Consider the following 13,229-nt stretch of genomic DNA (forward strand, 5'->3'; position numbering starts at 1 on the left):
ATAATAATGTTATTTTCTCAAAGAAAATTTTATTTTCTTTAAGAAAATAATGTTATAATGAATTTTTTTAGTACATTTTTCGTCGATATTTTCTATAAAAAAAATCTTGCGTAGAACAATATTTTGTACAGAAACGTATAAATAAATAAGCCTAAACTTTAAACTTTTAAAATCGTTTATTTACAACATTTGAGATATTCCATTTTTAATCAATCGACAACGCCAATTTAACCTTGTTCAGCCTTGTCTGGTCTTCTTAGCTTGTCTAGCTTTCTTAGCCTGTCTGACTTTCTTAGCTTTTTTAGCCTTCTTCGCCTTCCTAGCTTTCTTAGCTTGAGCCCTCTTTTTGGCAACAGCCGCTTTAGCAGATTTTACTTTATTATTCGTCTTTTGTTTACTGGCTATCTTTTCCATAGACGATGAATTGCTATCGGATAGCTCATTAGATGCCGATTCTACAGAATTCGAATTAGAGTCATCATCAGCTTTGACTTGTGCGCTAAATAGAGCAATCACACTAATAAGTAAAATAATGAAAATTGTTAATTTCATGTTTTGGCTTTTAATTAAGAGTTTGGTTAACTATTGTGTTTAGTGAAACGTTTGTTAGCTTTTTATAGTCTAATACTTCCTAAGATTATTTCTTATTTTAAGTGAACTAAAAAAAAATAAAAAGTAAATATTTTGTTTGTTTTTATAGTGTTTTTAAGACAAAAGATTTATACTTTCTTATTTGACAAATTTAAAATTTGAAATTTTATTAATTAAACACACATGTTTTCTTATTTCTATTATTTTCTAATATTGTTGATAATGACTATTAAGTTTCAATTGATAATTATACAAAATATTTGTATTATATACAAAATGCATATAGAAATCTAATGCGACTTTTTAAATTTCAACGTCAAAGAAATAACACATCATTTAGGAATAAAGGTTTTAAGAGCTCAGGAAAAAAAGTTAGAAGTTTCATTTTTCTCCAACACTGTGTCCTGTGTGTATTTCTAATCACACAAAACCCAAACATTGCTGCAGACCAGACCGATTGATCATAGATTGCTTTTCCCAGAAAAGTAAAAAATATGGTTTCCTATAAAAATTCTTTAGCTGCCATCTGTAGTCTAGTCTTGAAACATTTCAAAAACTTAATAGTAGAAAAAAGCTTTTTTCAATATTATTTACACAGAGTGTACCTAGAAGGAAAGTTTTCTTTCCATATTAGTTTTCTTTTATGTAAACACATTTTCTTATTGTAGTTGTCTTCACTGTTCTTGTTTATGAGCTTTTTTACAAAAAGCTTTTCAACTTAAGGCTTTAAGCCAATTTTAGCCAAGCAACAAACCATACCACCCAATTCACACCGAAAGTTTAGCAGTTTACCAGATACATTCTAAACCAGACGAAAAAGCTTTATGAAAGTTTATGATTAATTTCTTCGCACTATGGGAAGATAATTTATAAATAATTTTTCATGATTAAGTTATATGAAATCAAAAAAATCCAAATAAAAATCTAGAACAAACAAAAGTTTATTTTCAAAACTATTATTTTGCTTAAAAAGTAAAATTTAAAAAAATTAATTTTTTTAATTATTTTTAACTTTTAAAATTTAAAAAAAATATTTTTTTAAATATTTTATTTCTTTAATACATATTTTTTTAAATTTTAATTTAATTATTTTTTTCAAAAAAAAAAATCGAAATTCCATTTATAATTTTTTTCCATCCATGATTTCAGCCGACAACTTTGACAAATCTTTTATATAATAAAAGTTACATATAGCATATTCAGCTGTTTACTTCAAACCTAAATAGATTTCTAAAAATAGTCAATCCTTAACTAAAACTATCAACGTATAGCTAACGAAGTATCCACTATCTGATAATAACTTTAAATGCAATAATTTTGTGTCATTTTTACATAGTACACCACTTAACAATCTCAACAAATTTCGGCACTTTTCATCTATTGTAACGTGTGTATAAAATGTAGAAATTAAAATAAACTATTTGACATTTAAGTACTTAAGGCAAATTCTTAAAATAAATAACAAAAGTGATTTATTCTTAAAACACATGTGAATACAATTCATTTTTATTAAGATTTCCGTATTAAAAAACTATCATGATTTGTGCATCTATGAAAATGTGTTTATTTTAATTATGACTCTCAATAACTAGACTATTCTCGTGACACAGCCGTAAAGTAAACGTTTGTCGAATGGCAAGCAAAATAACTGGTAGGCTGTTGATAAAATTTATAACGCCAGAAAGACAATTTTAGTCATGTATGAAAAATAGACACATACAGGCGTACAAACAAAAATTTACAAATAAAATAAAAGGACAAACACACAAACACATACATACATACATATATTTTATGGACCCCCACACACATATAATATACATACATGTGTTTGTAGTTATGTAAAACCTACAGGTCCCAACGTTTCATACATTTCAAATCAGATGATGTATGTTAAGTTATACACTGAAAATAATATTAAAGCAAAATATTTGTTCACTAATAATCATTTCATTTTTCATTTAAACTATTAGCTAAATATTATAAACGGCTTTTTTTCTGAGTGTATTTGTATTGCTATTGGCTGAATTGTCTTTGGTAATTTTGTGTGTTCATTTCTTTTTTTTGGGTCTTTTTTAAAAATTGCTAAAAATGGTATGTTTTAAAAATAAATATGAAAATGGTAAAATTGAATAATCATATGGAATGAAGTATGTTCTACACATACCATGGTAAATACCAATCTTAGGATGGCCCGTTTTTAAAGAGTCAATAAAAGGTAACAATAGATCTAATAAAGATCAAAGTTTGACCCCGTATTCATTTATTTTTGTTCTAGTCATAGTCTAGTCATAGTCTAGTCATAGTCTAGTCATAGTCTAGTCTAGTCATAGTCTAGTCATAGTCTAGTCATAGTCTAGTCATAGTCTAGTCATAGTCTAGTCATAGTCTAGTCATAGTCTAGTCATAGTCTAGTCATAGTCTAGTCATAGTCTAGTCATAGTCTAGTCATAGTCTAGTCATAGTCTAGTCATAGTCTAGTCATAGTCTAGTCATAGTCTAGTCATAGTCTAGTCATAGTCTAGTCATAGTCTAGTCATAGTCTAGTCATAGTCTAGTCATAGTCTAGTCATAGTCTAGTCATAGTCTAGTCATAGTCTAGTCATAGTCTAGTCATAGTCTAGTCATAGTCTAGTCATAGTCTAGTCATAGTCTAGTCATAGTCTAGTCATAGTCTAGTCATAGTCTAGTCATAGTCTAGTCATAGTCTAGTCATAGTCTAGTCTATAGTCTAGTCTATAGTCTAGTCTATAGTCTAGTCTATAGTCTAGTCTATAGTCTAGTCTATAGTCTAGTCTATAGTCTAGTCTATAGTCTAGTCTATAGTCTAGTCTATAGTCTAGTCTATAGTCTAGTCTATAGTCTAGTCTATAGTCTAGTCTATAGTCTAGTCTATAGTCTAGTCTATAGTCTAGTCTATAGTCTAGTCTATAGTCTAGTCTATAGTCTAGTCTATAGTCTAGTCTATAGTCTAGTCTATAGTCTAGTCTATAGTCTAGTCTATAGTCTAGTCTATAGTCTAGTCTATAGTCTAGTCTATAGTCTAGTCTATAGTCTAGTCTATAGTCTAGTCTATAGTCTAGTCTATAGTCTAGTCTATAGTCTAGTCTATAGTCTAGTCTATAGTCTAGTCTATAGTCTAGTCTATAGTCTAGTCTATAGTCTAGTCTATAGTCTAGTCTATAGTCTAGTCTATAGTCTAGTCTATAGTCTAGTCTATAGTCTAGTCTATAGTCTAGTCTATAGTCTAGTCTATAGTCTAGTCTATAGTCTAGTCTATAGTCTAGTCTATAGTCTAGTCTATAGTCTAGTCTATAGTCTAGTCTATAGTCTAGTCTATAGTCTAGTCTATAGTCTAGTCTATAGTCTAGTCTATAGTCTAGTCTATAGTCTAGTCTATAGTCTAGTCTATAGTCTAGTCTATAGTCTAGTCTATAGTCTAGTCTATAGTCTAGTCTATAGTCTAGTCTATAGTCTAGACTATAGACTAGACTATAGACTAGACTATAGACTAGACTATAGACTAGACTATAGACTAGACTATAGACTAGACTATAGACTAGACTATAGACATATAATACATATTTTTTTAAATTTTAATTTAATTATTTTTTTCAAAAAAAAAAATCGAAATTCCATTTATAATTTTTTTCCATCCATGATTTCAGCCGACAACTTTGACAAATCTTTTATATAATAAAAGTTACATATAGCATATTCAGCTGTTTACTTCAAACCTAAATAGATTTCTAAAAATAGTCAATCCTTAACTAAAACTATCAACGTATAGCTAACGAAGTATCCACTATCTGATAATAACTTTAAATGCAATAATTTTGTGTCATTTTTACATAGTACACCACTTAACAATCTCAACAAATTTCGGCACTTTTCATCTATTGTAACGTGTGTATAAAATGTAGAAATTAAAATAAACTATTTGACATTTAAGTACTTAAGGCAAATTCTTAAAATAAATAACAAAAGTGATTTATTCTTAAAACACATGTGAATACAATTCATTTTTATTAAGATTTCCGTATTAAAAAACTATCATGATTTGTGCATCTATGAAAATGTGTTTATTTTAATTATGACTCTCAATAACTAGACTATTCTCGTGACACAGCCGTAAAGTAAACGTTTGTCGAATGGCAAGCAAAATAACTGGTAGGCTGTTGATAAAATTTATAACGCCAGAAAGACAATTTTAGTCATGTATGAAAAATAGACACATACAGGCGTACAAACAAAAATTTACAAATAAAATAAAAGGACAAACACACAAACACATACATACATACATATATTTTATGGACCCCCACACACATATAATATACATACATGTGTTTGTAGTTATGTAAAACCTACAGGTCCCAACGTTTCATACATTTCAAATCAGATGATGTATGTTAAGTTATACACTGAAAATAATATTAAAGCAAAATATTTGTTCACTAATAATCATTTCATTTTTCATTTAAACTATTAGCTAAATATTATAAACGGCTTTTTTTCTGAGTGTATTTGTATTGCTATTGGCTGAATTGTCTTTGGTAATTTTGTGTGTTCATTTCTTTTTTTGGGTCTTTTTTAAAAATTGCTAAAAATGGTATGTTTTAAAAATAAATATGAAAATGGTAAAATTGAATAATCATATGGAATGAAGTATGTTCTACACATACCATGGTAAATACCAATCTTAGGATGGCCCGTTTTTAAAGAGTCAATAAAAGGTAACAATAGATCTAATAAAGATCAAAGTTTGACCCCGTATTCATTTATTTTTGTTCTAGTCTAGTCATAGTCTAGTCATAGTCTAGTCATAGTCTAGTCATAGTCTAGTCATAGTCTAGTCATAGTCTAGTCATAGTCTAGTCATAGTCTAGTCATAGTCTAGTCTAGTCATAGTCTAGTCATAGTCTAGTCATAGTCTAGTCATAGTCTAGTCATAGTCTAGTCATAGTCTAGTCATAGTCTAGTCATAGTCTAGTCATAGTCTAGTCATAGTCTAGTCATAGTCTAGTCATAGTCTAGTCATAGTCTAGTCATAGTCTAGTCATAGTCTAGTCATAGTCTAGTCATAGTCTAGTCATAGTCTAGTCATAGTCTAGTCATAGTCTAGTCATAGTCTAGTCATAGTCTAGTCATAGTCTAGTCATAGTCTAGTCATAGTCTAGTCATAGTCTAGTCATAGTCTAGTCTATAGTCTAGTCTATAGTCTAGTCTATAGTCTAGTCTATAGTCTAGTCTATAGTCTAGTCTATAGTCTAGTCTATAGTCTAGTCTATAGTCTAGTCTATAGTCTAGTCTATAGTCTAGTCTATAGTCTAGTCTATAGTCTAGTCTATAGTCTAGTCTATAGTCCTAGTCTATAGTCTAGTCTATAGTCTAGTCTATAGTCTAGTCTATAGTCTAGTCTATAGTCTAGTCTATAGTCTAGTCTATAGTCTAGTCTATAGTCTAGTCTATAGTCTAGTCTATAGTCTAGTCTATAGTCTAGTCTATAGTCTAGTCTATAGTCTAGTCTATAGTCTAGTCTATAGTCTAGTCTATAGTCTAGTCTATAGTCTAGTCTATAGTCTAGTCTATAGTCTAGTCTATAGTCTAGTCTATAGTCTAGTCTATAGTCTAGTCTATAGTCTAGTCTATAGTCTAGTCTATAGTCTAGTCTATAGTCTAGTCTATAGTCTAGTCTATAGTCTAGTCTATAGTCTAGTCTATAGTCTAGTCTATAGTCTAGTCTATAGTCTAGTCTATAGTCTAGTCTATAGTCTAGTCTATAGTCTATAGTCTAGTCTATAGTCTAGTCTATAGTCTAGTCTATAGTCTAGTCTATAGTCTAGTCTATAGTTAGTCTTAGTCTAGTCTATAGTCTAGTCTATAGTCTAGTCTATAGTCTAGTCTATAGTCTAGTCTATAGTCTAGTCTATAGTCCTAGTCTATAGTCTAGTCCTATAGTCTAGTCTATAGTCTAGTCATATGTCTAGTCTATGAGTCAGTCTATAGTCTAGTCTATAGTCTAGTCTATAGTCTAGTCTATAGTCTAGTCTATAGTCTAGTCTATAGTCTAGTGTCTAGTCTATAGTCTATAGTCTAGTTCTATAGTCTAGTCTATAGTCTAGTCTATAGTCTAGTCTATAGTCTAGTCTTAGTTAGTCTATGTCGTATAGTCTAGTCTATAGTCTAGTCTTAGTCTTTCATGAACACTCCTAATTTTTGAGTATTTTTGTACGAAAATATGAATATTAAAGTTTACCCCAGGCATAAACTAGCTCTACATATTTATATGTCTACCCAGCAAAAACTTGGTATGACTTTCAATTTTAGCCACTTATATACTAACCATTTTCAATACGTGCTAATTACATAGGAACAGTAAAATAAACATTAGTCATCTTTTCCATGATGTAAACATATTATCTCGTGCGATTTATATTAACTAACCTTTCTAATTACTTGTAAGCGTTAGTGTTGCCTCCAATGACATCACCTTATTAAAGTGATGACTTAAAACTCTATTGTGTAAGTAAATTTAATCACTTTAACCCCTTATTAGGGAATGAAAGTTTTTGTTGGATAAATATTTATATGTATTACATTTGTATACATTCATAGGAAAAGTAAGAGAGCAAATTTTCGTTTTAATCCTTAAATATTATATGTATGCATATAAAAAATGTAAAATAAATGTTTCTACAATTTATTTCAACTTCTTGTTTTTTTTTTTTCTCGAACGAACATTAAATATATGAAATAAAATTATTTTCATTTCTGCACCAACGCTTCTTTAAGTGGACGGGCGGGCATAATACTCATCCATATACATACACACATACATGCATACATAGTTACAATTTATTGGCTTTCAAAAATTAGGTCTCCTTGCAGAAATTTCCATTAAATTTTTTATTGCATACATACACTTGTATTAAAACCAGCATGAACACAAACAAACGAAAAAAGGAAAAACAAATTACCAGGAGCATTCAATTTTTGTGGAGTATAAATATAAAGTTGAAACGTAAAAATAAGTTGTAATAAAAATCAATGCTTTTTACTTGGGAGTGTTTAAAGGGCATTGAATGGGAAAAATTACTTAAATTATAAAATATTTATAAATATTTTATCTTTATGATGATATTGATTTATTTATTGAGTAAAGATGGACGGGCAAAATAGAACATCAGAGAGATTATTTGATGTTAAATGCAGTCAGGTTTGTGAAAGTCTATTAAGTATTATTTAAATTTCTTTGGAAAAAATAAGTTTTATAAAGGAATAAAATATATTTAACTTAAAGGAATAAACTACTTGAAAAATGGAAAATCTTGTCTTAATTTGGTTTGTGGGAAGTGTCTTGTTAAGGTTTTTTCTGTTTGTGTTTTAAAATAAAATTTATTTAATGTTTATTTAACCTATTTCGACAATTTTATAGAAAACTATAAATACAATTTAAATTAAAAATAAATCATAATTCACTGCTCCAGATTGTAGGAAAAATATACAAAATATCCAATAAATATAAAACATACATATTTATATGCCTTATAGAAAATTCAGCACAATAGACCATATTGAAAAACATACATCATTTCTATAATTAGCTCACGTTAGATCAAAGCTCAGCTGGGAAAATCGTGACAATTTAACCAGAGCTTGAATATTTTTCAAAATTTGTGGTATTTTCTCCTAAATTAACATAGTGGTCGTTTGAAAATTCCCACCGGGTTTTTAATCCAATGCATAAAATCTAAAATCAAATTATAAAGTATCAATTAAAAAAATAACAAAATTGCATTTTCGTGTCAATTTAACTAGAAACTAAAATCCTGTGGTACTTTATTGAATTTAAAAATAAAATCATTTTATAAATGCATTGAACTGTTGAATAATAAAAAATGTTTTAAAATAGTTAACAACAACAATTTTGTCATTTAAATAAATCTCTTTGCTTTCCAATAACATGTTCTCTTAAAAGTACATGATTAAAAAATGGATTTAGTTGTAGGTTTTTTTAATAAAGGCCTTAACATTGACTAAAAAGACTAGACTATATATAGACTAAACTATAGACTAACTAGACTATAGACTAGACTATAGACTAGACTATAGACTAGACTATAGACTAGACTATAGACTATAGACTAGACTATAGACTAGACTATAGACTAGACTAAAGACTAGACTATAGACTAGACTATAGACTAGACTATAGACTAGACTATAGACTAGACTATAGACTAGACTATAGACTAGACTATAGACTAGACTATAGACTAGACTATAGACTAGACTATAGACTAGACTATAGACTAGACTATAGACTAGACTATAGACTAGACTATAGACTAGACTATAGACTAGACTATAGACTAGACTAGACTAGACTATAGACTAGACTATAGACTAGACTAATAGACTAGACTATAGACTAGACTATAGACTAGACTATAGACTAGACTATAGACTAGACTATAGACTAGACTATAGACTAGACTATAGACTAGACTATAGACTAGACTATAGACTAGACTATAGACTAGACTATAGACTAGACTATAGACTAGACTATAGACTAGACTTAGATAGACTAGACTAGACTATAGACTAGACTATAGGACTAGACTATAGACTAGACTATAGACTAGGACTATAGACTAGACTATAGACTAGACTATAGACTAGACTATAGACTAGACTATAGACTAGACTATAGACTAGACTATAGACTAGACTATAGACTAGACTATAGACTAGACTATAGACTAGACTATAGACTAGACTATAGACTAGACTATAGACTAGACTATAGACTAGACTATAGACTAAGACTATAGACTAGACTATAGACTAGACTATAGACTAGACTATAGACTAGACTATAGACTAGACTATAGACTAGACTATAGACTAGACTATAGACTAGACTATAGACTAGACTATAGACTAGACTATAGACTAGACTATAGACTAGACTATAGACTAGACTATAGACTAGACTATAGACTAGACTATAGACTAGACTATAGACTAGACTATAGACTAGACTATAGACTAGACTATAGACTAGACTATAGACTAGACTATAGACTAGACTATAGACTAGACTATAGACTAGACTATAGACGACTATAGACTAGACTATAGACTAGACTATAGACTAGACTATAGGACTATAGACTAGACTATAGACTAGACTATAGACTAGACTATAGACTAGACTATAGACTAGACTAGACTAGACTATAGACTAGACTATAGACTAGACTATAGACTAGACTATAGACTAGACTATAGACTAGACTATAGACTAGACTATGAGACTATACTAGACTATAGACTAGACTATAGACTAGACTATAGACTAGACTATAGACTAGACTATAGACTAGACTATAGACTAGACTATAGACTAGACTATAGACTAGACTATGACTAGACTATGACTAGACTATGACTAGACTATGACTAGACTATGACTAGACTATGACTAGACTATGACTAGACTATGACTAGACTATGACTAGACTATGACTAGACTATGACTAGACTATGACTAGACTATGACTAGACTATGACTAGACTATAGACTATGACTAGACTATGACTAGACTATGACTAGACTATGACTAGACTATGACTAGACTATGACTAGACTATGACTAGACTATGACTAGACTATGACTAGACTATGACTAGACTATGACTAGACTATGACTAGACTATGACTAGACTATGACTAGACTATGACTAGACTATGACTAGACTATGACTAGACTATGACTAGACTATGACTAGACTATGACTAGACTATGACTAGACTATGACTAGACTATGACTAGACTATGACTAGACTATGACTAGACTATGACTAGACTATGACTAGACTATGACTATGACTAGACTATGACTAGACTATGACTAAACTATGGCTAGACTATGACTAGACTGGGTCTAGATTATAACTAGACTATAACTAGACTATAACTAGACTATAACTAGACTATAACTAGACTATAACTAGACTATAACTAGACTATAACTAGACTATGACTAGACTACGTCTGTGACTAGTTTAAAACCAAACAGAGACATGTGTTTCAACCCTTATAACAAACTCACCATACCCAGAAACATTAGCTTTACTGTAGCACACTTTAAACAAGTACTCAATTTAAATATGTATCAAATTTAAAATCTATTTTTACCCTTAACAAGAGATGAAGGGTTCAAATAAGCATAATCTAGAGAAAAAAATTCAAACACTTTCCCGTCAACATATGATGCAGGCAGACAGAAGTATAAATCTAAAAATACCTCCAACAAATTAATCGATAATTTACAAAAGAAAAAACACATACATATAAACAAACATAACACAAAATACATTTTAAAAGAAAAAACACAAATTGAACAACAATAAATTATTCTATAAACAAGAATTTATATGGAAAATAATATATAAAAGGAAAATATGTTATGTTTATTTCAAATGGCACAAAATATTTTTATTTGAAATCTGTATAAAACTTATGACATTTAACTAAAATAATTTTATTTTCTTTTTTCTTTACAGGTGAGTCTTTTATTAGAAATTATAGACATTTTAACACCTGTTTTCTGTGTAAGTAAAGTTTTATGCCTTGTAAATTATTTTGGGTTACAAAATATGATTATTTTATTTACAGGCACGTCTGCCAAATGGCTATAAATTTTCTGAAAATTTTTAAAATAAACTTGTAAAAGAGGCTACTAAGGGGGGAAAGCAAAAAAGTTTCTTAATATTTGAGTCAATTATTGATGTATTGAGTCTTAATTTTTAGTTTAAAGACAGTTTTGGTTTTATTAAATCATTTAAATAGAAAACAAGATTCATTAGCAATTTGCTAAGTTTAAGAGACAAGTTTTTAACTTAAGTATTTGCTTTTAACTAAGTTACCGTTTTATGTGTGAAATGGTAAAAAAAACTATTGTTTTAACTTGCACTATATTCTTTTATTTAAATTTAACTTAGAAAACTTTATTTTAGAAAAATACGTAAAAAACAACAGGGGAAAACTTACAAGTTTATTCCTGCTGCAGTTCTTTTAAATAAAATAAAAAGTTTTCATTTCAAACAATGACTTTAACAAAGAAAACTTAAACTTATTAGTTGTTATTGCTGTAAAACACAAAAAAAAATACAATAAAAACTACACTAAGAAAAAAAATATGATTTAAGACAATATGTTTTGGAGCAACTAAAATACGAGGACAGAGTAATATTTACTATAGATGAGTATCCATCCATTTATATGTATATTTTCTCTATGTGTAATATACTAAAGAATTAAAGTATTAACAGTGAGTGGTTGCTGGTGTTGAGCAAAAAAGCCATAAAATCTAAATTTACTTAAAACTACAAAAACTTTGCATACTTTAAGGATAACCACTGAGAGTTGGCGTTAACTAAAACGTTAAGACACTAGTAGCAAAAAGCCATAAAACAAATATAAAGTAAGAAAATGAAATAAACTAACTTTCAATAAATTTCCACTTAGTATATACATACATATAAAACGATGATGTTATTTGTAAAAAAAAAAAAACAAGAAAATAATTTCTCATAAAAAATCAATTTAAAAGCCATAATAAACTGATTTAAATGGTAATGTTTAAAGCCGATAATTGACAAACTTAAGATTGATAGCAGAGGTCTTTCCAATAAGGTTATTTTTAAAGACAAAGGACCATGTCATTTGTTTCTTAAAAAAAATACATATTTAAATTAAATTATTTATTTATTAGAAGCCAAACAAACACTTTATTAAATTAATTCAATTTCTTGCTTCTACTTGTCATTTATCCTTTAAGGTTTTCACTTCAATTTCATTATATAGTTTATTGTATTTACTTTTCATTAAATCGAACATTTTTGTAGTCTCATCGATTATTTTATAAAACACTAATTTTGCATGTCAATCATCATTTAGTTTCTTATGTGTTTCTTTTTTGTTAAATACGTTTGAACGAAATTGCCTGAATAAAAGTTCTGGACAAACATGATATGAATTTCTATACCATTTGGCTAACGCCAAAGAAAAAAATTGATAATATTTTATTTGAACTTTTGCTAAGACATATTTGAGGTAATGATTAAGTTCTAGATAAATTTTTGTAAATATTTATTCTGACTTTTAAAATTAGGTTAAAATATTTTACAAAAGTTGAGTTGAAAGTTAAGAAATTTATTAGTACAGAGTAATTAGTCTTTTATCAGATAGATAACTGATCTATAGATAAGACTATAGACTGGTCTATAGGCAAGATTATAAGCTAAGTCGGTAGTCAAGAATACACATTGATCTATAGACAAGACTATAGATTGATCTAGAGTCAAGAATATAGACTGATCTGTAGTCAAGACTGTAGACAGATCTGTAGTCAATACTTTAGACAAATATGTAGTCAACACTGTAGACTGCTCTTTATTCCGAACTATGGATCACTCTATAGACTGATCTATAGTCGAGACTATAGACTGATCTATATTCAGGACTATAGACTGAACTATAGTCGAAACTATAGACTGATCTATAGTCAAGACTATAGACTGATCTATAGTCAAAACTATAGACTGATCTGTAATCAAGAGT

General features: G+C 28.8%; 1 protein-coding gene across 1 annotated transcript in view; it reads left to right on the forward strand.

The window, feature by feature from the left end:
• The window catches only part of LOC119602548 (cAMP-specific 3',5'-cyclic phosphodiesterase-like), a 248,106-nt gene extending 236,447 nt beyond the window's left edge, over positions 1-11,659 (forward strand). Inside the window, exon 4 of the mRNA XM_037954134.1 lies at positions 11,171-11,659. Coding sequence (XP_037810062.1) covers positions 11,171-11,174 — 4 coding nt within the window. The 3' untranslated portion in view covers positions 11,175-11,659. The remainder of the gene's footprint in view (positions 1-11,170) is intronic.
• The last annotated feature ends 1,570 nt before the right edge of the window (positions 11,660-13,229 follow it).

This window comes from Lucilia sericata, unplaced genomic scaffold (genome assembly GCF_015586225.1).
Source record: "Lucilia sericata isolate MDLA Ls3-8-SP2 unplaced genomic scaffold, ASM1558622v1 Contig000240F_arrow, whole genome shotgun sequence".
NCBI lineage: Eukaryota > Metazoa > Arthropoda > Insecta > Diptera > Calliphoridae > Lucilia > Lucilia sericata.